Genomic DNA, 25,405 nt, shown 5'->3' on the forward strand with positions numbered 1-25,405 from the left:
GAAAAGCAAAGAAACGCACAGTGCGCTGTTTCAAGTGTAAGAAGGTCGGCCATTGTGCAGACAAGTGTCAAGTTCGACGAAATGATCTGGCACAGACAAATCATGCGTCGGAAGTTGACATGTCACGAGGTGCAGCGTTGATGTNTCATGCGTCGGAAGTTGACATGTCACGAGGTGCAGCGTTGATGTTGGCGCATGCAGATTTTGAAAATGCAGTGTGCAACTCTTCGGTTAGAGAGAGCGCATGGATTGGCGACAGCGGAGATACGTTCGAGTACCACACGTAGCGTGCGTTGTATACTACGTTTCAAGAACTGGAAGATGGGCATTTGCCTATCAGAGTTGGAAATAATCAGATTATTTATGCGATATTGAAGTGATTTCAAAATCGGGTGGCTTGGTATTGCTAACAGATGTGCTTTACGTTCCAAAGCTGGGTCGAAATCTTTTGTCGTTGGGTGCTGCAACGAAGAAGAAAGTAGAAATCGGATTCCGTGAAGATTCGTTGATAATAAAGCAGAATGGAAGAACGATTGCGACGGGGCATCGGCAGGCAAACAACTTGTACACACTAAGTAAAGTTAAATAAACACTTACTGTACGCAATACCCTCACAATATCGTTGTAAAAACGATATATTACTAAACCATTCCAAGTCAATGCAAGTATGTATTTGTCAAGCCTGATGTGGATAGCTATTTCGACCATTAGAGGTCTCATCAGCACACCTCATTAAACTCACGTCGGAAACCAACAAAAATAACATTAAAAATTCAACAGCATAGACGGTGCATTCATCCATTACGAACGCTACTTTCCGAGTCATCATCTTTTGTTTTCATTTTCCGCACGTATAGCACGCCCGGATGTTGCTGTTTGTAAACTTCGTAAAGTTCTTTCTTTCTTCCAAAAATGGTACAGTTTTGATGACTAGAGATTTTGCAGCTTCTGTCAGTTTGCGACAGGAAAATACTCTAGTTGTTGATGCGAATGAATAAATTAATAAGTTTCTTTTGTAGTCGCTGTCCGATTTCCGTCAAATATTTTTGTTCTGTTCCCGTAAAAAGATTGTTGGAGTTTGCGCTGTAGCTGAAAATGATTTTCTGGTGAAATTGCTTTATAATTGATAATTTTGGATTTGATCACGATTGAGTAAAAATTTTGGCTCTGTATTGGGTGTCGTAGTTGCATTTGTATTTCCATTCCAATGTTAGAACGGTTGATTTGATTGTTTGTTGTGCGATTTCGTGCGTCGTTTTCGTTTTGTTCGTTGTTTTTCCGCTTGCGTCTTTGTTTTGAACCTCCTGGAAAGGCTCTTCTTCCACTTCTTCCTGCGCTCTCGTGGTCGGTAAGTGAATTTCTTCTTCCATTGGTAAGGTCGTTGTATTTGCTATTCTGATGGTAAAAGTATACCTATTCTTGCGTGATAGATTTTTGTCGTGAATCTTTTCCTTCTTGTTTCAATAAAGTGTTTAAGTTGCTCAATTTGGAATTTTAGAGCCGCGTTTCTTCCTTTGGAAAGTGTTTAATAGTTCGGTGGGGATGCCGAGGGCGTTGAACAGGTCGTCGTGTCGTGATGTAGTGGCTGTTGCCCCTAATAAGGGCATGTCGATTTTTTCGTAAGGCTTGGTGGAATTACGTTGAGTATTCATGTTCATGTTTGCGGAGATGTTTACTCTTCGGCTGTTCGATAGAGACTCCTGACAATACTTCTGCGTCTTGAATAATAAAGCCAGTTGTGTATAAGTTATGGTAGTGGTCATCGCAGTATTTGCTCTCGCCAGTAGGTGTGCTGATGAGACCTCTAATGGTCGAAATTAGCTATCCACATCAGGTTGGACAAATACTTGCATTGGACTTGTAAATGGTTTCGTAAAATATCGTTTTAAGGGGATATTGTGAGGGTATAGCGTACAGTAAGTGTTTACTTAATCTCTACTTTTAGCTTATACTCACCCTCTCGTACTACCTACCATTGTATTTCAATACTTATGTTTCGTTTAGCTAATCTCAGTCTCCACCGTTAGGTGGAGCTGACAATACTTCAAGGTCTCTTGAATAATAAGCCAGTTGTATATAAGCCATGGCAGGTCAATGCAGTATTTGTCAGGCCAGTAGGTGTGCTGATGAGACCTCTAATGGTCGAAATAGCTATCCACATCAGGCTTGACAAATACTTGCAATGGTTTCGTAAAAATATCGTTTTGGCGATATTGTGAGGGTATAGCGTACAGTAAGTGTTTACTTAACTTTAAAAATGACATTAAAAATTCAAAAGCATAGACGGTGCATTCATCCATTACGAACGCTACATAAAACCTACGAAAATAACAATGTGTCGAAGATGTCAAGAGTTCGGCCATGGAACAGAAAATTACCGGAGCGCCCCAAGATGCGTTAAATATCTAAAAAATCATCTCACTCAGGACTGCAATAAGGAGCTAGATGCACCACCGATATGCACAAATTGTACCGGACCTCACCCAGCAAACTTCACCGGATGCACTGCTTACAACAGGTATGTATAACAAAAACACATTAAAGTAGCTGACGTTAGAATTCCAAACCGCATAATTAACGACAAGACATTCCCACTTCCAAAGTCATATTTCAAAGCAACACCTTCTACAGCGCAAAACTCCTCGCCAAAAAATACTTACACAAATAACACTAACACCACTCCTAATACTCATCATCCCATGCAATCATATATAAACATCCTACAAAAATTCCAAAAAATCAAACCTGAAATTGACAACGCTCCAACGGAGGTGGAGAAACTAATAGTTATTCTTAAACACTATGGATCCTAAATCCTTAAATTATTTAAAAATCATTTCATGGAACGCATGCTCCCTACAAAACAAAATCCTTCAATTTTGGCATTTTCTAGAACAAAATACAATTCATGTTGCATGTATACAAGAAGCCTCCAAATCCAAAAAACCTCTTCCAAAAATTGTGAATTAGAATCTTATTTCAGAAAAAAAAATTGTAATATATATTAAAAAAGAACTTCACTATGATCAACTTCTCGAAACCGAAAACTCAATTAGCATCTTAGTAAATAAAATTCGCATTACCAACTTCTATAATTATCCGAAATTTGCATCTGACCTTAACGAATTAAAATATATCACAAAATTTCCAAATACCATAATCCTTGGCGGTTTTAACGCGAAACACACGAACTGGAATAATTCATCAACTAACCAAAATGGAAAAATCCTAAACGATTTCCTTAATTGTCATCCACAACTTAACTTACTTTACCCACAAAATTCTTACACCCATTATCCGACAAATGGCATCCTTCCACAATAGACCTAATCGTCACCAATTTAAAATTTTATGTTGAATCTCCTTCAACGGTAATGACATGGATTCCGATCATCTACCTGTCACCACGCGAATTCACTTAAAAGTCCCCATTAAATTAAATACGATAGTTTCCCGAATTACAAACTGCACCAATTATAAAAACTACCTGAAAAACCAAAATCACAATTTTCCATCACACAGAACTAACAGCATACAACAAAAACACACAAATTATAAACACTCCCTCACATAAATTACAACTTTCCCGTGACATCCTAAACTTAATTATCACCAAATCAAACTACGTAAAACTTCCCAAAAATATAATATATTTCAAATCCTTAAACCCCAAATTAATAAAATATCCCAAGAAATTAATGAAAAAAATGGCTCCTACACCAACCAGCAATGGAATCATAAACTATCCAATACCAAGAATCTCCTATCCGTTCAAAAATTATAAAACAACTAAGAATTCCCAACCAAAAAAACACTCCATTACACACGGCCAATGGCATCAAATTTTCTACAGAAGAAAAGAGTGATGCCCTAGCTGACGAATTTTCCAAATCTTCCTCCCTTACCGATCACCTACACGATAACACATTTCATGGCCACATACAAAATACGATTAAAAATTTCTTACAACAACCTCAAACAAACCTAGGCGATCCAATTATAAATTTCACGTCATTACAATCACTTATTACGTAAATCACTTCCCAACAAAAAATCTCCTGGTAAAGACAAAATTACTAACGAAATGATCAAAAAATATCCAAACAACTTTATTCTTCAACTAATAAAAATCTATAATGCATGCTATCAACTAAATTACCTCCCTAAACAATTTAAACACTCTGTAGTAATCCCAATAGCAAAACCGAACAAAAACTCAACACTTCCACAACATTATCGTCCTATTAACTTAATTTCTATGCTCAGTAAACTTAACGAAAAAATTATTAATGTAGAACTAACAAAACAATTTATAGACTTATTTTCTTAAAATATTCCAAAAACCTAATCTTGCTAATACGCAACTACCTGAGCAATCGCTCTTTCCGAGTAAAACTTCAAAACACCTTTACCAACTTGCAAAAATGAACCACAGGGGTCCCACAAGGCGGCGTACTTTCTCCCCAACTTTACAACACTTATACCCACGAAATTCCTACCGATCCAAATACCGATATTGCCTTATTTGCTGACGATACCGCAATCATCACTACATCATCTCAAACCGCTCAAGCTAACAAATACACCCCACAACACCTAAACAAACTTCAAATGTATTACGAAAAGTGGAGACTCCTCCCAAACCCGGAAAAATCCACAATTACCTACTTCGGCAACCGAAGAAAATCAAAGAATCATCAATCTACTCCTTCTTTAAACAATTTAAACATCTCAGAAACACCCGACCCTAAATATTAAGGCGTAATTATTGACAAAAAATTAACTTTCCAAAAACTCATCTCTTCAGCCTTATGCAAAGCCAGAATAACAAAAACAAAATTATACCCCCTTCTTGGAACCCATTCAAAATTAAAAACACATCTGAAAACCCAAATCTACAATTCTTATATTCTTCAAATTTTAACGTACGGATCTCAAGTAACCGAACTTGCTGCAAAAACAAACGCGATTCTCCGAAACATACTCAAAATCACACGACAATCTCGAATTCAAAACAAAATTATTCATGAACGTACGCGCTGCGAAATAATTTCAAATTAGGTACATTAAAAAATTAAATACCAATTTTTATAAACATCACATTTTAGCGTCCAACTTAACAGAAAACATACTAAATCATCCCCTTAAAAATCATTATAAAAATAACTCAAAAACTTTCACAAATATACCTCTAAATTAATTACCCCCATTTTCCCCCTCTCTTCCCTATTATTGACGTCTCTACTTTGTGTTTTTTTTACTACCTACGTATCAGGACACAAGTGACATAATAATAAAATTCTCATCGTAAAATAATCAATGATGTCAATCATGTGTAAATGTTTAAAATTAGCAGGTAATTTGTTCGTCAAAAGGTACTGTATAAAAATTATTATTAAATTGTAAACAATAAGAAATATGTACTGTGTAAGTTAATTTCTATTTATGTTGTTTTTGTTTTTATTTAATTTATTAAATGTTTTCCAAAAAAAAGTGTTGTTTTTTTACAGTACAAAATGGATTTTGTTCAAATGGATGCAAGTGCCTATATTGCCAAACAACGGCAATTTTACGGTTCTGTTAGGGAAGTGGCCAAAAGATTCGGATGTCATCGGTGTGAAGGCAACAAAGTCAACGACCAGTGGGAGGCAAGCGGTGGATTTCAGCGAATTGTGCGTATGTGGAAAACAAACGCAGAAATCGTTTGACAAAAATGAGCAAGGGGCAATGTATCCTGGGCCGCCAGGAGGCAGAAAAGGTGAAATGATTGTAGGGCCACCAGGTCTTCCAGGACCACCTGAAATCAAGGATGATCGGGGCATGGATTTCAAAGGAATTCGGGGAGAGCCAGGATCTATGGATTTACCGGGTCCAAGTGACTTAGGAGCTTTCTAGCCACCTTGTGTGTTTGTAAGTCAGTTAAGTTCGTTATTTTGTCAAGGGTAGTTCGATATATGTAAAAGCAAGCAACACTGGATTATTATTGGCGTTTAATAATAAACTCTTCTTCTTAGTTAAAATTTATTGCTGTGCAACAATTATAATATTTAAATATAATAATTTAATTTTGAAGCTTATGAATCTCTCAAGTAGGTTGATTGTAATTGGAACAAATATGGGTGGGACATTGAAATATGCAACGTTTGGTCCAGTGAAGGATTATACTTGGGAAAGTAATATTTTAATTTGATATATTTTGTAACATATTAATAATTAAGTTTTTTTAGTGTTTCCAATTATTATGACTAGATCGGCACAACTTGCACAAAATTATAAATTTGAAAAAATAGGAGAAATTAACATCAGAAATAGTTTTGAAATCAATTTTTTATTTTTGGGCAAATCAAGCGCACAAATTTATTTGTGTTCAAACCAACTAATAAAAAGGGGTGAATGCATTATTTTTATTGTCGGCGGCTGGAATGTAGAAGAAAGTGTTATAAGACGGTGCAAGGAAGGGGCATCACCCATAAACTCAAATAATAAAATGAAAGGATGCGTGAATATGGTAAATAAGGTACGCAATCTTAAATTTTATATTTTGAGATGATGCTTGTGGGTAAATAAGACATTTTTAGATTGAGCATCAACCATTGTTTTCAAGTGGTCAATGGAGTCAAATTTCTATCCGATACAAAAATCGACAATTAGAAGTAAAAACCAATGATATACATTTAATATCTTATTATGCCAAAGATGATAGTAAATTTAACAATTTTACAAAATTATTCATACATTCAAATACCAAAAATGCGATGTGGAAATATCATAAATGTATGAAAACAAATTATGATGCATAATATGTTTTATGCAAGTCTTGTTTTATCATTTTAAATACATATTATGAAGCTCGTAAGCCAATCAATAATTTTATTAATAGTAATTGGTTCTATATGGATGCTAGTCACTTGTATCTTTCGTTTTTTGCCAAATTTACCAAAAATATTAAATTACAACTCTATGATGTGTCGTAAGGGCTTATCAAAACTGAATACTATAAGAGTGATCAAAACACACAATGGAATTATAAAACATTTGATTCAGACGTGTATGAAGATGTTGAATATTATTTACGCATTTCGTTTAGTCCTAGTAACAAGACAGCAATTCGAAACCTTATCAACCGTTTAGACTGCAAAGGAAGTAAAACAGACAAATTTCATTGTTCATCTCTGGAGTATAAATTTGATTCAGCAAATAATATTAAATGTTCTTCCTTTCGACACAAAACTACACAACTTAAAATTTCAATTCCAAACGAGAGTACTGGTGTTTGCTCAAATAATAATCAAAATCAATGTAATGCATGTACTGAATTCTTCAACACTACACACAGCATAACGTGTAATGGGGATTCATGTTATTGTTCAACAGGGTACACCGAAAAATATTGTGAAATAAGTAAAGATATCAATTAAGAATTCTCGCAAGCATAACTGTTTTTGTTTGGTTGCAGAGTGTGAAAGAGGAAAATATGAATGCAATTGTGCATGTGAATGTGCAAATTGCATTTCGAACTTTTGCAATCCCGTAAATGGTGAATGCTACTTTGGGTGTAATAATTTAAAATATGTTGCACCTTTCTGCAAACAAAGAAATCGACCAGTATTGCATGCAACTGGTGTTATATGGTCGGAAACTGATTGCAGCACAAACTGCAAAATTACAATCTACGATAAAAAATTAAAATATGATGGTGTCCAGGAACCAAAATATTTTTACACTCGCAACCAAATGGAACAATTACAGAAGGAGAAATAACATCAATTAAAGCTAATGTTATTCATTTTACCAATTTAATTAAAGAATATAAATATGACTATGAAATAGTTTTATGTGTGACTGAGAAAAAATCAGTGTGTTTCAGTGAGGACTTGACAACATTTCAATTTGAAACTAGGTAGGTGAAAGGTGAAGGTAGGTTAAATCATACTAAAACACACATCACTGTAAATTGTAAATCCTATTGTAGAATTGCAAAGGCATCAAATTCAAATTGAAAATAACGTCAGGTGTACGCCCTTTAGATTTAGCTTAAAATTTTTTTATTTATTTTTTCCTTCGAGATACATTTAGTAAATTTTTTTTCAATTTCATTCCCCTAACCTCAAAAAAGTTATGAAAATTTCGAAAAATTACCTTTTTTAATTTTCAAATAGCTTTAATTTTATCCAAAGTTGACCTTTAAAAAATGTATTTTTAAAAACAACTATTCCCATTAATTTCGGAGTGTGCCGATGTTATTTTATAGTTATTCTTTTTTAATCAAAAATTAATTGTCAGCAAAATGGTCAAACTATGAGGCAACACTTGGCATACGTTTCATCCTTTAACTTCAATTATGTATATTTGTTTATATTCTTAGACTTGAATGTGTGCTTAGAAAGTGTGCATGTAGAAATGAACTGATTCAAAACCTTTTTAATAAATTACTGTTACATCATTTGGAGTAATAAAGTGCCCAGCACTTTTCCTGGGTTTGATTTGCAAAAATACCAGCTTTATTCTTTATCTAGTGTTTAATAAATTGTTGGATAATATTCACATGGGTAAGCTAAAAGTCTGAAGAGCTGAAGTCTGTAATAGTGTATCTGGTAATTTTTAAATGTGTATACTCATATTGCGGATACTTTGATATTTAAGAGAAAATTTGATTTAATTGTGCCACGGTCAGGTCAGTATTGAAGAAGCAAAAAATACAATGCTTTCTACTTCTTCTTCAATGATCATGTTCCAAAACTGGTAGTGATTAGAAACAGTTGGAACCTGAAGGACTATTTGCAAAATTTTGGAATATATAGGAAGAATGACTATTTAAGTAACAATACGACACTGGTGATTAATATATACAACTAACTATGTAGTTGCAGCTTTATTCTATCTCAAACACAGAGCGTATAAACGTACGTGTTAACAGTGCAGAGCTATACACAAGAGTGTATGTACCTAATACATACTATGTATCTCAGCGTAAGCCACTGCTCCGGTGGTCCACCAATCACTTCAATCATCTAATAGATGGTGCTTCTTGTATGAGCAAAGTATTTCTGACAGAACCAAACAGAAACTCAGACTGATTCTTTAAATTAGAAATTGATTAAATTGATAAAATTGATTAAAGTGATTCCCCTTAATAAATCTTACATCTATGTGGCTAGCATCTAAATACTCTGCTAAACGCATTTCTCATTCTTATTTTCAGTAAACTTAATTTTCTTATTTTATGTGAGTACAGTGGAGTCGCGGTAATCCGTACCTTGTCTAATCCGGTACACCTTGTAATCCGACATGGTCTTACTATATTTGACATACATAATGAAGTATGATTTGTACTTCAGAGTACATATATATATATATATATATATATATATATAAAATATAATATATTATATAAAATATAGAATTTTGTGATTGGATCTGAAATTTGTTGGATTACAAGGTACTATTTTATAAAAAATTCCGGACTGTAGGGGGTCTGAAGCAGTACTCTATAATCCGACAAATTTGCTAATCCGACGCTGCCCTGCATAGTGATTGTCGGATTACTGGGATTCTACTGTATATTAATTGGGGGGTAAATTTACCATTGATGTCTTGTATTTTACAATATTGATGGGTTTTTGTCTACCTTTCTACTTTAACGTGTACATGCCCTTATAGAAAGCATACTACTACTTATTACTAATGAAATAAGAATAAATTCGAAAATTGAATGAACTGAATATTTGATCATCCGATATCATTCGATATGCACTGGTCTACGAAATACCAATTAGCTCATATTTGGTCCCTCAGCTCATTGACTATCAATATACCCACTTCACAAAACTCTTCAGTACAATTAAATCCGGGTAATTGTGTTATGTTAATATTTACTTTTGTTTCTGCAATTTATTTGAATTCCCTCTTTATGTAGTGCCCAACTATCCAACTATGTACTCTGTTTTTCTTTAATTGGAACAAGTGCTTTATGCATATCTGCTAATTTTTCTCTGCAATTACCTGTATCGTTCAATTCATTGATAAGAAGAATAATGTACAAATTGCTTATTGCTTCATCATTTCATCAATAGCTGGTATTGAAATAGTTATGGATTCGTTGACATTTCGTCTTAAAAACGGTTGTTGAGTAAGCTTTGTAGAAGTAAATTTTGAGTTAACTGTTTGTATAGAAAGGATTGCCTGATGAGTATCAAGTTTACACTGAAATGGCGTCTAAAACAAAAAATAAAGAAACAATTAAATATATAATTATTTTTTGAGGATTATAGATAATTATATTGAATTGCGATATTATATCGAAGTCAACTGTTACCTACTTCATAAGTATAGGTATGTGTTGTTTTCTGGTGATGTGTCATTATATTGTTGATAATTAATATGAATTTTAAATCCAAAGAAAGGCCCATTTGTTTTATTGGGATATTGCCATTGCAAATGAAGAAATTTCGACTCATTCCATTTTGCAACCAAATTTATTTAGAATTGTTTTATAATAACACAAATTACCTCCAATTAATGTGGTTTCGTTTAAGATTCTCCAATCCAATCCAAATTCAGATATATCTTGATTACGCCCAGCAATTGAAATTATGTAGTTCTTGTTTGTGGTAAGATTAGTTAATGTAGTGCAATACATATTTGGCCATATTTTACATGCACTCAAAGAATTAATACATGTTTGGGACGTGCCTAAAGAGTAATAATATTTTATTATATATGAATCCAAAATTCCAGTTGGTGGATAAGGTGGACTCCACCTCAATGATAAACTTGTTTCTGATAAACTATATACTTCCGCAAATGGAATTTGATTTGGAACTAAAATCAACATTAAATTAAAAAGTGTAATATTTTGAAACTAAGTCCAAGGGAACATACCACTTGATAACGTCATCACAGCAGTTGACATAAATTTGTTATAATCATTAATTGCATCCAGTTTATTACAAAATATATATACTTCCAATTTGTAATTAGTATATGGAAGCAAACTATCAAGTGTAATTAAGTCATAATATTGCATGGGTTTAGTCCTATTCATCTCTTCTCCATCACACCACTCACTCTTGCAGGTAGCATATGCATTCAGATACATTGGACCATTCCAATTTTCACAATCAACAATTAAACCTATTTGTATCGAAGTTTCTAAAGTGGTAACATTACTATTAAACGTGTTTATGTCAATTGTCTTAGTTGCATCTGTGTATCCTATAACAGTCTCAAGGTCTCCTTGGCCCTTCTTGGTAACTGCTGATACTGATATATTATAAATTGAATATGGTTGTAGATAATCTAATTCAATAGCAGTTTTTGTCACATTCTTGGATTGGATATTTGATGTGTTATTTGCAATTCTACAACCTCGTTTTATCAATAAACTGAAATTATAATTTGACAATTAGAGACACTTTTACATTGGTTTATGGGTCATTTACCATCCATGTGACCACATAATAGGTAATGTGGTCAGGTGCTGGTGCTTCCCAGACAACACTAAGTTTACTAGGTGTGGAAGTAATAGTTGTTAAGTTTCTGATTTTGTTTGGAACTGCAACAAGAAGTTTAAAAAAGAAACAAGCTACCGCATATTTTATTTTACCTGATTCATCTGTGGTAAACATTATACTATGTGTTATTTCGTCATTTCTAATCAGTTGAAGCGTATAATTAGTAAATATATTTAGTGATGTTATCGAATTGTTCAATTTTATCTGTCTCGGAGATACTGCTATTACATTAGCTTCATTGATAATCAACATGTTGTAATTGCTTGTAAATGTTACATTTATTGTCGTATGAGTGCTGAAACTCTCAATCAAAATTTGACTCTTGTTCAAACCTACAAGAAATAATACAGTGTTGTATATATTTTTATGACTTGAAATACCTTTGCATGTTGTCTTCAAATAAAATGTTGTCAAATCTTCATTGTAACAGTTTGATTTTTGATCGGTTACGCATAGAACTATTTGATACTTATATTTTGATTCTTTTATTAAATTACTAAAATTAACTAAATTGATTTTAATTGATGTTAAGTCTCCTTCTGTAATAGTTCCATTTGGTTCAAATACACGAGTGTAATAATATTTTGGTTCTTGTGCACCATCATATTTTAATTCATTATCGTAGATTGTAATTGTGCAATTGGTGACACAATCAGTTTCAGTAGATGCAATTCCACTTAACACTGGTAGATTTTTTAGTGTGCACCAGGGTGCAACATATTTTAAATCATTACAGCGAAAGTAGCATTCACCATTGATAGGACTGCAAAAGTTTGAAATGCAATTAGCGCATTCACCAGCACAATTACATCCATATTTTCCTCTTTTGCACTCTGAAACAAATTATAATTATTATTATTGGACATGATATTTGATTGCAGTATTTACTTTTATCACAATATTTGCCGGTGTATCCTATTGAACAGTAACATGATTCCTCAGTACACGATATTCTGGGTATATATATTATATATATTATATATATATATATTATATATTATATATTATTACAATGATTCTGATTATCACTCGAGAAAAATTCGGTACTTTCATTTGGAAATGAAATTTTAAATTGTGGGGTTTTGTGTCGAAGATTTGATAATATTTCTTGAATCAAAGTTGTACTCTAATGATGAAAACTGGAATTTGTCTGTTTTACTTCCTTTGCAGTCTAAATGTCTGACAGTGTTTCGAATTGCTATGTTATCACTAGGACTAAACGTAATGCGTAAATAATATTCAGCATCTTCATACACGTCCGAATAAAATGTTTTATAATTCCATTGTGTGTTTTGATCACTCTTATAGTATTCAGTTTTGATGAGCTCTTGTGACACATCATAGAGTTGTAATGTAATATCTTTGGTAAATTTTGCAAAAAACGAAATACACAAGTGACTAGAATCCATATAGAACCAATTACTATTAATAAAATTATTAATTGGCTTACGAGCTTCATAATAAGTATCTAAAATAATAATGCAGCATTTGGCATAAAACATATTTGCATTAAAATTGGTTTACATACAGTCATGATATTTCCATAGTGCATCTTCGGTATTTGAAGATATGAATATTTTTGTAAAATTATTAAATTCTTCATTAAATTTTGCCTGATATGTTAATAAATGTTCATCATTGATTATAACTGCTAATTGTTGATTTATGTATTGAATAGAAATTTGACTCCAATAATCAATTGAAAGCAGTGGTTTATGTTTGATCTAAAAATGTTCTATTTATATCTCATTAGTGACATTTAGCATTGCATACCTTATTGCCAATAATTTCACATTCTTCCAAACTATCTCGGAATTTGGTAGGCGATGCTCCTTTTCTACACTTTTTTATAACACTTCCTCCCCTATTCCATCCACTCACAATAAAAATAATGCATTTTCCTCTTTTTATTAATCGGTTTGAACACAAGTAAATTTGTGCATTTGATTTTCCCAAAAACGATAAATTAATTTCAAAACGATACTGAATAATAATTTCGCCTATTTTTTCAAATTTATAATATTGTGTCTGTTGCGCCGATTTAGTCATGACAATTGGAAACACTAAAAAAATTAATTAATAATATGTTATAAAATATATTAAATTAAAATATTACTTCCCAAGTATAATCCATCACTGGACCAAACGTTGCGTTGTAGGCTCCATCTTTGTCCCACCCATTCTTTTTCCAATTAAAATTAACGTTGCGCAGAGATTCACTACCTTTAAAGTAAGATTATTATTTGTGTTTAATAATATTTTTTCTACTTCTATTTGAAATTGTTTTTTTCACGGTTTTGAGGTTCAAAACGTGGCACTTTAGTCACGGGCAATAATCATCGGTAAAGCTAATGTCTGCGCATTCGATTTCGGTGCACATGGCCATATGACATGTCATGCGCCGAAAGTCACACTTATTCTTATGAATTTAGAAAATTATATTTCCTGGTAGTGCGGAAAGTCGATTTAAAGTTTTAAAATACAAAAATTCAAACACAAAATAATATAGTAAGCATCACTTCACTAACCGTTGTTAAATACTCGATTAAATCGATTGAATCACATGACTAAAGTGTTGTGTTTAGCTCACTAGAATTTTAATACATATACAATGAATATTTAATTACCTGAAATTGGTTCAATCATGTTGGTCCGTTGTGTGATCCATGTAATTGCGTCATTGTAATCATCATTGAGACACGTTGCACGAACCTGAACATTCGTTCCAGTAACATTAGCTAACAGCAATTGTGTCTTTCCTTGTACTTTACAGGAAAATACTGCTATGGCAAATTCTAAGAATAATTTATATTTTAATGGAAAAACTTAATCTAAAACTAATATATATATATATATATATATATATATATATATATATATATATATGTATATATAAAAAGAAAGTCGTTTAGTTACCTTGCTTATAACTAAAGAACGGCTAATCCAATTTAGCTAAAATTGGTGGAGAGAGTAGCTTAGGGCCAGGAGAAGGTAATGGGATACTTTTGAAGTGAAAACTTTTCTAAAAAGGCACTAAACTACATTAAAAAAAGACAAACATATTTGCGTATATGGATTATCTTGCGGGAGAATAAAAGAACACAAATACAAAGTTTTCTATTATAATTAATGACGCAGAATCAGTTGTAGAAAAATGGGTTCCACTAATATCAAAAAGTGTTTTGTTGTATTTTTGCTTACTCAATGCATAATTTAATTTTTTTAATTTATACTTCATTTTAATTCCTGGAAAATTTTTAAATAACAAGAAAATTACATGTTTATGCAACTGCAACTATCTTAACTTAACTTTACTTAATAATTCCTTTTGATAAAAATCTATTTAAAATAATAACTGCAAATTCCATTCTAACATGCTTAAACATTTTCAGAAGCAAGTTTAATGCGTTTTTCGTCGGTTTAGAATACTTTTAACCAAAATTGACTCCGCTAACTATACTAAACTATTTAACAAAAAGTTTTCGCATTTCTTTTTGGCGTATATAAACTGCAATACACTTCAGACTCAGAATTATTGTTTCATTTCTTGTTCATTACTTGACAAGTAGTAACAATGAAGATTTCTATTGTTTTTGCGTTCGTGGTGTGCTGCTTGTATGCAGAATCAAGTAAGTGAATTACAACCTTAAAAAAAATAGCAGTTATAAAATTTTGTTAGGTTATGTTTGATTATGTTTGATTATGATGTAAATATGATGATTTGTTACAGATGCAGCAACGATTTCTCCTTTGGTGAGAGCTAGAGGTGATCATAAGCGTCATCATCGTTCGTTTTGTAAACTGGTGGAACCAATTGCTGTGGGATGGGTTTCTGGTGAAGAAATTGATGGTATGATAGTTTTTCTTTTATAGTTTAATTTAAAAGTTATGATTTGTAAACAATTGTTTTTATAGCGGATATGTGTGGAGCTTTGAAGGCTTTCGACAAGGAATGTGATAAGAATTTGTCATTGAGGACAAATTGTGATGGTGTTCCTGAAGGACCTGGAGGTGATGGGGAGGGTGATGGTGATGGTAAGGAGGAAGGAGATGGTGATGGAGATAATGAGGGAAATGGAGATGGGGATGGTGATGGTGATGGAAATGGAGATGGAGATGGAAATGGAGATGGGAATGGAGATGGTGATGGAGATGGAGATGGAGATGGAGATGGAAATGGGGACGGTGATGGAAATGGTGATGGTAATGGTGATGGTGATGGTGATGGTGATGGAAATGGAAATGGAGATGGTGACGGTGATGGTGATGGAGACGGTAATGGAGATGGTGATAGCGATGGTGATGGTGATGGTAACGGTGATGGTAATGGAGATGGTGATGGTGATAGCGATGATAATGGTGATGGAAATGGTGATGGAGACAACCAAGGACCTTCCACTCCAAATTGTGGAATCGACATCCCAATCTCCACCGATCCATCAACCCAAGGACCTATTGAAGGTGTTACCACTGAGTGTACCATAATCAGTAGCCCATCAACTGAAGAACCCTCCGCGGATCCCAGTACCGATCTCAGTACTGATACTGACCAAACACCTGGAGTTCAAGACGAAATAACTGGAAACCCTGAAGCTGAGACCCCAACCCCAACCCCAACTAATACTGAAACTGGTGATGCATCCACTCCGGCAACTAGAGCTAAAGTTCACTCTAAGTCCAAGGCTAACCATAAGTCTAAAGGGGCTAAATCAAAGGCCAAAGCCAATCATAAATCTAAGGCTTCCCATAAATCCAAGGGAGCTAAATCCAAGTCTAAGGCTAACAAAGCCCACTCTAAGAGCAAGGGTCATGCTAAAAACTAATAATTTAGAAATCTGATAATGTTACAAGAGTTGTTCATGAATAAAAACAGATTGACTTTAATACATGAATGATTACTGTGTTTTCGTATTTTATTTTTATAAACTTAATTTTTACCATCCTATAACTATATAGGCAGAGTAAAGTTAAACATTTGTGTTGTGTTGGGATTAAGTTATAAATAATTTTTTTGTTTACCAACTTGCGTTAACAGATTTAAAATTTCCTTAGTTACTGTCATTTAATTATTGTTTTTAAATGTTGGAAGCGACACTTTAAACACGGATGTTAAAGGTGGTGACTAAAATGCTTTAGTCACTAGCTTTAGTCACATGCAGTTTTGGCATCTTTTTCGATAATTTTATGCTAATGTTAATAACATTATTATTTTTCATTGTTATTTTATTAATTTGACTTTAATTTAAAATTTAGTGCCAAATAATGAGAATATTACCGTAATTCAATATAACCTTACTAATAATAATAATTATTATTATTTGATTGATAACTTTCCTAAAATTTTTACACAGTTTTTGTTTTTTACACAATTACACTAATAAATAATATAATTTATTAAAGAAAGGTGTTATTAAAAAGTCAAGAAATATTTATTGCAGCATGTTTTTTTATTACTTTTTTAAACTATATATAATTTATACAAATGACTTTTCTTCCAATTGTGTTTGAGTCTATTCTGCGAATAACTTGCAATAATGAAGGTCGCTTTTGTTATGGCATTGGTAGTGATCAGCTTGTACACTCCAGAAAGTAAGTATTTATTTTTTCAATTTCCACTTTTAAAGCACTACTTTTTCCATGGTGTCAAAAACAAAAAGTAGTACTTTAAACACGGATGACCAAGGCTGCAATAAAGTACTTTAGTCACGGGTTTTACTCTCAGGGTGGAGCATGCGTCTGCGCATTAGACATACTGTGTAGCAAAAGACCAAAACATGCGCTGCTGCTGTTCACAAATAAATGCACTTACAACATAAATTTATGGATTTTCCAAAAATAATTAAAAAAATTATGCGCATTTTTCCAAATCAATCCAATACCATAAAGAAAAAAATATATTTAATAATTCTAAAATTAGATACTTTTGTTTATAGCTGATGCTCAAGTACTATCCGGATTACTAGAAAGTCGCCGTTACCATAAATCATTCTGTAAACTGATGGAACCAATTGCAACCGAATGGGTAGCTAGTGAAAGCACTGATGGTAAAATAAATTATACTTACATAATTATTAATTTCAATTATATCAAATCTAATCACAATTATAATCATATTTGTTTACAGTGGACATTTGTGGGGCTCTAAAAACCTTTGATAAATATTGCAAGAAACGCCTCTCCAAGAAGAAGAATTGTAAAGGGATTCATACGAGTAAGCCTACACCAACCGTACCATGGGCGATAACAAGTGAAGGAGAGGACATAGAAGTATCAACTGAAACAACAGAGACAACTGAAATATTCAGACCAACAGAAGCAACAACAAATGAAGCTGAAACAGAAGAAGTAACTGATAATACATCAACAGAAACTGCATCAAATGTAACTGAATCAGCAGAAATAACTGATAATACACCAACTGAAACGACAACAAATATACCTGAAACAGAAGAAGAAACAGACATGATATCAACAGAGATTGTTTCAAACGCAGCTGAAGCAGAAGAAGTAACTGATAAGACATCAACCGAAACATCGACTCACTGGAATTTTGATTTGGACGGGGAAGACAATTCGGGAGAAAATGATTTGTAATTGAAAGTATACACTAAATAAATATTATTTCTGAAGATAATTTGTTTGATTTTCTTATTTATTAATATTAAATTATAATTAAAAATCTTTCCGGGGCTATTTAGTACGGAAAATTAGTAAAAATTCTCAAAAAATAAATTACCACCATATATATTTTGTATGAAAACTTTCATCATCTATATTACCTCTTCAAAGTATAAATTTCAAGACAAAAAGTAGTTCATGGCTTTTTCCAAGTCCTAATCTGCATTTATACCAAATTTCATCAAAATTGATTGACCGGTATAAGCGTGAAAGGGTAACAAACATACAAAAATCGTCTATTTTGTTATATTCTGTAGTAAATATCATATGTGCAGTAGATTATTCATATTAAAATAATTTAAAAAATAAATTTCTTAATTAAATGAAAAAAAATGTAATAATAAATTAAAAAATTGCCAATTTTTAAATTAAAAAAATTGTAGAAAAAAATATAGAAATAATTTTTGAAATAAACAAAATAGAAATAAATAAAAAACATGTATTTTAATGCAATCTCAGTTCAAATAATATATTTGCCTTCCAAAAAAACTTTCATCCCTTATTTCGCCCTTTCTGACTATAATTTTTTTAATTATCAATAGCTCATATCCTTTTCCATCAACTACCCCCTCCACATACCAAATTTCATCAATATTGGTTCATTAGTATAACCATGAAAAGAGAACAAACACACAAAAATAACACTTTACCGTATTATAGATAGTAAATAACACACATAACCATACTTTTCAATAAGTATATTGATGACAATTTATAAATATCATACACAATATATAATTGACCATAGAATAAAGTACAACCCTTAATCATCAACAGTTTAAACATCCCCGAAAACGTGGTGATACACCATTCAACTGCTTCAATCAACATGAATTTCCATTGACACATTAAACTCTCCAAAATACAATAACAATACATTCGTTTAAAATTTTTAAGTACACTTAAGACACTTTATAATACTTAAGTACACTTATCATGCTCTAAACTTACTCGTACTTAATTAAGTAATAATTAATGGACGGTTGATTGATTATTATATTATTATCCTCAATAACTCAATTATTTTTGTTTTTGTCTTTACTTAAACATAGCTTAAAAATAACGTTAAACTATTTTAAGTAATAAGAGTTAAGTAAGGTTTGATTGTTGATTGTTTAATGACTACCAGATGGTCATCTTTAACAGGACGTACACGCTGAGCAGTTGGAGGATTTTCTTTAACCAATAATATCTGAAAATTTAAGGAAAAAAGTTTAAGTAATGTGACTTAAGTCAGTGGAATGTTTTTTAATTGGCTGAAATGATGTGATTTCTATGAGATTTTCATTGAATGATTAAAAGAAAAAAACAAAAGTAAGATAAATGTGTCTGGAAGTACGACTTAAGTTAAGTAAAACCTGCTTAAGCAACTTCTTCTAGGTCACCACTTGAAATGCAGTTTTTTGCGCCTTGAACCCTCAGATTGAACTTGTAATTGAACGCGAATTGCAACTTCTGCTCGATTTAAACTTACTTAAGTCACTTTGACCAAACTATACTTAAATTAAGTCACTGTTAAAAATTTCCAAAAATTAATTTTTAAGCCCTTAGCTTCCAAAAAAAAAAAATTGTGACTTAAGTAATATGACTTAAGACACTTTACTTAAGTTAAGTCACTTTTATACAGCTTTTTCCAACCCTTAACTTCAAATAATATAAGAATAAAATAATAAAATTTTTATGACTTGAGTAAAATTACTTAAGCCAAGTTTCCTTACCCGTTAAGTCGCCGCCTTGCATGCGGCAGGCTGCTGATGTCGTCCTTGAGCACAGACCGCCGAATACCGAGCATGCACAGCTCGTTGTACTTCCGCCAATCCAGATGCCGTTTGGAGACGTCCATTGGGAAGTTGTCACCGTCGGCGGCGGCCCGCACGTCCCCTTGGAGCTCGGCGAGGTTGTTCACGTCGAATTTGAACTTGGAGCTCACAAAGAACTCGCCGATCTTTACATTGCGCTCGACTTTTTTCGCAAATCGATACATTCTACAACAAAAACATCGAAAAATCTGTTTTAATATGACTTAAGTCACATTGACTGAGACTAAAATAGGCTAAATTAGTGTTTGCATTGAGGGTTGGATATTATGTTTATGAAATAGTAGTTTTTGATGACTTAAGTCACTTTTAAACTGACTTAAAGTTATAGTGATGGTAGATTTTGAGTTGTAATTTGAAATTGCGTAGAAAATTGTTTGTAACTTTTGGAGTTTTTGATTTTTTTGAAATTTTTAAAGTGTAGTATATAGATTATTAAATTATCTATCAAGTCAAATTTACTGATAAAAATTATACTTATCAGCTAAGAAGTTACAGAGTGTTGAAAATGTACTAATATTTTAACTAGTTTTAAAACATGATCTTACTAAATTTAAAATAACCAAATAATGCAAAATGTTTTAAATAAAAACTAAACAAATACTAATAAAGTATTAAATTCTCTATTATTTAAACTTTAAAACAAACTCCTACCTGCAATATCCACAAAGATATGAGCAATCAAAGTTGACAAACAAAATACGACACATTTCTACGTCTATCATTGACTTAAATCAACATAACCTCAATTCTAACCCCTAAATAAATACTTGTAATACCAAAATATTAACTTACATAGGTTTCCTCCTTGTGCAGATTAACAAAAGATCCGCTAACAGAGCTGGCGCCCTCTGCATAAACATTTGAATCAAATAATAGAAGAATCTGTTCTTCGTGAAGATAACCTGCGGATACCAGGTGATATACTTGGAGGGAAACTTGCGCGCAGACGCAACTGTCATTTGGCTGAATTCACCCCATGTGATATTGTTATCATGCCCTGAGGTGCAGTTATAGATACGCATCGTATTGCTGCGTTTCGCCACTGTGTGCCACGCGGCTGTTATCAGTGTATTGGTCACAAAGTCCACGGGAACAATGTCCATCTGATTGTCGTAGTCGCCATAGACGATCTGCACCCCACCACGGCCCATCTCCATCATGATGCCTGTCACACCAGTGGAGTGGTCTATCCAACCTTCAAAGGGTTCTTTCCAAGCGTTTGTAACTAGAAAATGAAGAAAATTGAAATTTTTTAGAAAATTTTATTTTTATTAGAAAGTAATTAAGATAGAAATATTGAATAAACTGTGTTTTATAGAGTTTTAAATTGTCTTTCATATGACATAGGGTTGGTTTTTGTAGATGCTGTATAAAAATAGTTACAGGGTGTTAAAGTTAGATTTAAAAAAAATTACGATTTTATATCATATTGATAGTAAAATCAAAATAATTTCTAAAATATTAATTATTATAGAATTCTTTAAATTTACACTTATAACCGATTAAATTCTTCATCTTTTACACTGAATCTTTTAATGATGGGATAAAAATTGACTAAGTTATAAGCAAAAGAAAAATGACAAAATTTACAAAACGGAATAAGAAAAAAATATTTTGGAAATGAGCTAATTTTTTTCATTTTAAAACAAATTGATAAAAGATACCTAAAATCCATAAACGGAAGTTGATAGATACCTAAATTATCTATAATTTGAGCCCTAACACAAACTTGTAGCTATCCTCTAGTAAAAGTTACAGGGTGTTGAAAATTACGTTCACAAAAAATGCAATTCTTAGTCATTTTCACAGAAAACCCTAAATAATCAATAAAATATAAATTATTATGAAAATATAAATAGCTAGTCATATAAATATTTAAATTTTAAATAAACTAGATCAAAGCACTTAGTTATATATCAAATATTTACTGAGTTATAAGGATTTAAAACTGACTAAATTTCCTACAATTTTTGTATAGATATACTTTATGCTCATATCATAGAAAAACATAAATAATTAATAAACAAACAAAGATAATCAAAGACTGCAAACACAAATTGATAGATAAATAAATTATCTACAATAAAACTTTTACCCCATTTTTCTAACTATACTCAATAAAAAGTTACAGGGTGTTAAAAAACAAATTAATAAAAATTTCTAATTTTTCGAAATTTTTTACAAAACCTCAAATAACTCCCAAACAAACAAGCATACATAAATTTTCAAAACACCATCATATCCCCAATAAAATTTCACATCGTTTTATCCTAACCACACCCCTATACTATCAAAACTACCAAAGTTACAACCCTCAAAACTCCACCTCCCAACTCACCAATCGAAGGTCTAACAATCGCAGTGGGCAACTTCCCAGCATACTCCTGCACAATACTCTCCGCCATCGCCTTGGTAAACGTATAAGTATTCGGATGCTTGGTAACCACCAACTTCTCCAACTGACTCATGGCCTCATCACTCAACGTCTCCGCACACCTAATCATATGATACGGATTCGCCGGCGGTTCATACACCACCTCATCCACATTATCCTTATCCGAATTACTATACGCCGTCGAGACATGCACATAACTCTTCAACTTCTTCATCTCCATCGCCAGCTCAAGAATCCTCTTGGTCCCTTGCGTATTCAACACAATCGCTGTCTTCAACGAATCAGAAAACCTCACAGTTGCAGCTGAATGAAACACCACATGCACATTCTCAACCAATAGACGTTTAGCTTCCTCTGAGATACCCAACATCGGAAGAGAAACATCCCCTTCGATAGGGATGATTTTCTCTAATAAAGTTTCATCTTTTTCTTTGATTTTTTCAAATAAAGGGTTTTTGAATAATTCCTGAAGACGTGTCAAGGCATTCATGCCACGTTTTGCTCTGATAAGCATGTAGATGTTGCCGATGCCATCACAAGTGCGTAGGAGTTTCTCAATGACTGATTTACCTACGAATCCGGTGCCTCCCGTGATGAATATGTTCAAACCACGATAGAAATCGGTGATTTTTAGTTCTTCAGCGTTGGATATGTACAAACTTTTTGTATTCAAAGAGTTGTTGATGGAGTTATGGCGTAGGACTACGTTTTTATTGTTGTTGGTTTCATTCGGGGGGTGTTTGAGGTGATGGTCGGTGATTTGCTGTGGGGGTTGTGCTGTTACACCCATTTTATTTGATGAGTAATCAAAATTTTCTGAAATCAAAAATATTTTTATTTTTTTGACGTGTGTCACTTATTTGATGTGATGAATAATAAATAATGAAGGATTCTATAATTATATTACGTGTGTAATGTATTGTGTAATTTTAAAAATTACTTGGTGACTTTGATATAAAATGTCAAGTGTTTTTAATTTGGGTAATTTTCTCATCTTTTTTTATGAGCGGGTTTGATGTGTAATCATTTAATTATGTTTTATTTTTGCGTTTTTTCTTATACTTTCTTGGGTAAATGAATGGTAATCTTGGGTTTTGATTGGTATTTTTTTTGTAAATGTTTATAAATGTGTGTTATTTAACTAAATACTAAATTAGTGATTGATAAATATAGAGATTTGGGTTTTTGTTTCCGTTTGATGATAAAAAGTGCGTTTTATTTAGATTTGTTGATATTTTTTGTAGTTTTTATTGAATTGTTGCTAATGTTAAATAATTGTTTGGTTGGGTAATTAAAAATTTAAGTTTGTAAGTGATGTGTAAGTTTAATTATATGCGGTTAAAGTTATGGTTTTTCTTTTTATTTGAGCCGGGAAAGTATTAAAAATATTTGTAGTTTTATGGTCAATTACTCGAAAACTATTTATGCAAAGTTCATCATACTTTTATAAATTGATTCTTAATTAAATCTTTTATCGATTTTAATAAGTAATTTGTTTCTGTGATTGTTATTAATAAATTTATTAACATTTAAAATAAAGTTATGTCAAAACATTTAAAATTGATATAAATTATTGTTTAACTTGTTAAAAAATATTAATATTAATAATATTTTCGATGCAATTCAATCAAATTTTAATATTAAATCAAGTACTGAAGAAATAATTAAATTATCTTTATTAGTTGTTAAGATATTAATAAAATAACTAAAGTATTTCACAGTTATAGTTAAGTCACTTCAGAAATTGATTAAAAACTATTAAAAATGTTTTTAGTTTTTTGTCAATTACTTCAAAAATATTTATTCTTTATTAAATTCTTTATTAATCTTTATTAAGATTGGTTGTAAGGCTATCCCAAACAAAGTTATAAACATTTAAACTCAAATGTTGTCAAATTATTTTAAATTGATGTAAATTATTGTTTAATTTGTTATAGAATTTAATTATTAATAATATTTTTAGTAAAATTCATTCAGAATTTAATATTAAATCGCTTACCAAAAAAATAATTAATTTTTCTTCAATGGTTGTTAAGATATTAATTAATAACTAAAGTATTTCACTGCTATTGGCGCGCAAAGCAGCTGCGTCGCGAATTCACTTTAGAAAATTGTTAATTAATTATAAACTAATAGAGATATTACAAAAATGATTGTAGTTTATAAAAATATAATACAAACCGGATATTGAATATAAATTTTATTACTTTATAGTAATTTCTAAGTACTTTTAAATAAAGTTTTCTTCAGAAAACACAAAATTTAAAAGAAAAATATTTTTAAATACTTTACTAGCTTATAAATATTTATTTATCAATACAGGATATATTTCAGAAAGTCTATATTTCCACATACACATGCTAGAAACAAGGAAATGCAATTCATCTTTCATCTTCAATCAATCATTAACCAATGACCGACCATCTCACATCTGTCAAAGTGAAACTTTGCTTCGCTCTGACTTCTCTAACTTTACTACGAGTACGAGTATAAGCACTAAAACTAGTCAATAATCAACAATCAACATATTACATAATCATAAAAATCATTCTAATAATATACTAATAATATACTAATCAAAATAATTAATTATTTAATCATTAAAAACTAACAAAAAATCAAATTTTGATTTAGAAAAAAATTAAAAGAAGTGTAATTTAATTGTTTTGTATTTAAACAAAGGAAAACTTTATGATAAATAAACAAAATTATTCTTTAAATTGTTAAATACAGCAACATAGTACATAATAAACAATTTTATCTTGTTTTAGATACTTTTGAGAGTTTATCAAGGCAACAAAAGATGAAAAATCTCATTTTAATGTTTTTTTTATGTCTTCAACTTCAATATTTCCTTTCAAAAGTGCTTCACATGCTCATAAAACGATGTAAACAATTAAAAACAATTTCAAGTTTTTATTTCAACATTATTCTCTTGATATTTACAATTATTGACGTGATAACGTCTTTAAAATCGTTTTATGGGTGACCTGTTCAGA

The 25,405-nt window shown here is 31.7% G+C and overlaps 4 protein-coding genes across 4 annotated transcripts; 2 read left to right on the forward strand and 2 right to left on the reverse strand.

The window, feature by feature from the left end:
* Positions 1-8,987: 8,987 nt before the first annotated feature.
* On the reverse strand, positions 8,988-14,035 carry LOC135792636 (phosphatidylinositol phosphatase PTPRQ-like). Its single transcript, XM_065303299.1, has 10 exons — positions 13,630-14,035; positions 13,287-13,576; positions 13,042-13,237; positions 12,402-12,981; positions 11,894-12,346; positions 11,606-11,845; positions 11,442-11,554; positions 10,882-11,384; positions 10,510-10,821; positions 8,988-10,215 (listed from the first exon to the last, which is right to left on the reverse strand). Exons 7-10 carry the CDS (start codon positions 11,456-11,458, stop codon positions 10,199-10,201), a joined length of 849 nt encoding a protein of 282 aa, XP_065159371.1. The 5' UTR covers positions 11,459-11,554; positions 11,606-11,845; positions 11,894-12,346; positions 12,402-12,981; positions 13,042-13,237; positions 13,287-13,576; positions 13,630-14,035; the 3' UTR covers positions 8,988-10,198.
* Positions 14,036-14,982: 947 nt separating this feature from the next.
* Positions 14,983-16,405, forward strand: LOC135792633 (protein qua-1-like). Its single transcript, XM_065303296.1, has 3 exons — positions 14,983-15,142; positions 15,244-15,363; positions 15,429-16,405. Exons 1-3 carry the CDS (start codon positions 15,088-15,090, stop codon positions 16,334-16,336), a joined length of 1,083 nt encoding a protein of 360 aa, XP_065159368.1. The 5' UTR covers positions 14,983-15,087; the 3' UTR covers positions 16,337-16,405.
* A 617-nt stretch (positions 16,406-17,022) lies between these two features.
* On the forward strand, positions 17,023-18,107 carry LOC135792083 (uncharacterized). Its single transcript, XM_065302703.1, has 3 exons — positions 17,023-17,102; positions 17,447-17,557; positions 17,638-18,107. Exons 1-3 carry the CDS (start codon positions 17,048-17,050, stop codon positions 18,105-18,107), a joined length of 636 nt encoding a protein of 211 aa, XP_065158775.1. The 5' UTR covers positions 17,023-17,047.
* A 767-nt stretch (positions 18,108-18,874) lies between these two features.
* Positions 18,875-23,339, reverse strand: LOC135792632 (putative fatty acyl-CoA reductase CG5065). Its single transcript, XM_065303295.1, has 4 exons — positions 22,350-23,339; positions 20,804-21,236; positions 19,910-20,176; positions 18,875-19,383 (listed from the first exon to the last, which is right to left on the reverse strand). The coding sequence occupies exons 1-4, from the start codon at positions 23,194-23,196 to the stop codon at positions 19,314-19,316; spliced, it is 1,617 nt and encodes a 538-aa protein (XP_065159367.1). The 5' UTR covers positions 23,197-23,339; the 3' UTR covers positions 18,875-19,313.
* Positions 23,340-25,405: the final 2,066 nt, after the last annotated feature.

This window comes from Atheta coriaria, unplaced genomic scaffold (assembly GCF_025399875.1).
Source record: "Atheta coriaria isolate IRGN ID8LTWV9N9 unplaced genomic scaffold, Caltech_Dcor_3.1 hic_scaffold_5_pilon, whole genome shotgun sequence".
In the NCBI taxonomy this organism is placed as follows: domain Eukaryota; kingdom Metazoa; phylum Arthropoda; class Insecta; order Coleoptera; family Staphylinidae; genus Dalotia; species Dalotia coriaria.

Coding starts and splice junctions, on each gene's coding strand:
- LOC135792636 (XM_065303299.1), bottom strand. Junction 10,822..10,881: donor TGTGATGACGTTATCAAGTG/GTATGTTCCCTT, acceptor TGTTGATTTTAG/TTCCAAATCAAATTCCATTT.
- LOC135792633 (XM_065303296.1), top strand. CDS start 15,088: ATGAAGATTTCTATTGTTTTTGCGTTCGTGGTGTGCTGCTTGTATGCA. Junction 15,143..15,243: donor CTGCTTGTATGCAGAATCAA/GTAAGTGAATTA, acceptor GATTTGTTACAG/ATGCAGCAACGATTTCTCCT. Junction 15,364..15,428: donor TTCTGGTGAAGAAATTGATG/GTATGATAGTTT, acceptor TTGTTTTTATAG/CGGATATGTGTGGAGCTTTG.
- LOC135792632 (XM_065303295.1), bottom strand. CDS start 23,196: ATGGGTGTAACAGCACAACCCCCACAGCAAATCACCGACCATCACCTC. Junction 21,237..22,349: donor GATTGTTAGACCTTCGATTG/GTGAGTTGGGAG, acceptor TTCATTTTCTAG/TTACAAACGCTTGGAAAGAA. Junction 19,384..19,909: donor GCAAGGCGGCGACTTAACGG/GTAAGGAAACTT, acceptor TTAAATTTTCAG/ATATTATTGGTTAAAGAAAA.
- LOC135792083 (XM_065302703.1), top strand. CDS start 17,048: ATGAAGGTCGCTTTTGTTATGGCATTGGTAGTGATCAGCTTGTACACT. Junction 17,103..17,446: donor CAGCTTGTACACTCCAGAAA/GTAAGTATTTAT, acceptor TTTTGTTTATAG/CTGATGCTCAAGTACTATCC. Junction 17,558..17,637: donor AGCTAGTGAAAGCACTGATG/GTAAAATAAATT, acceptor ATTTGTTTACAG/TGGACATTTGTGGGGCTCTA.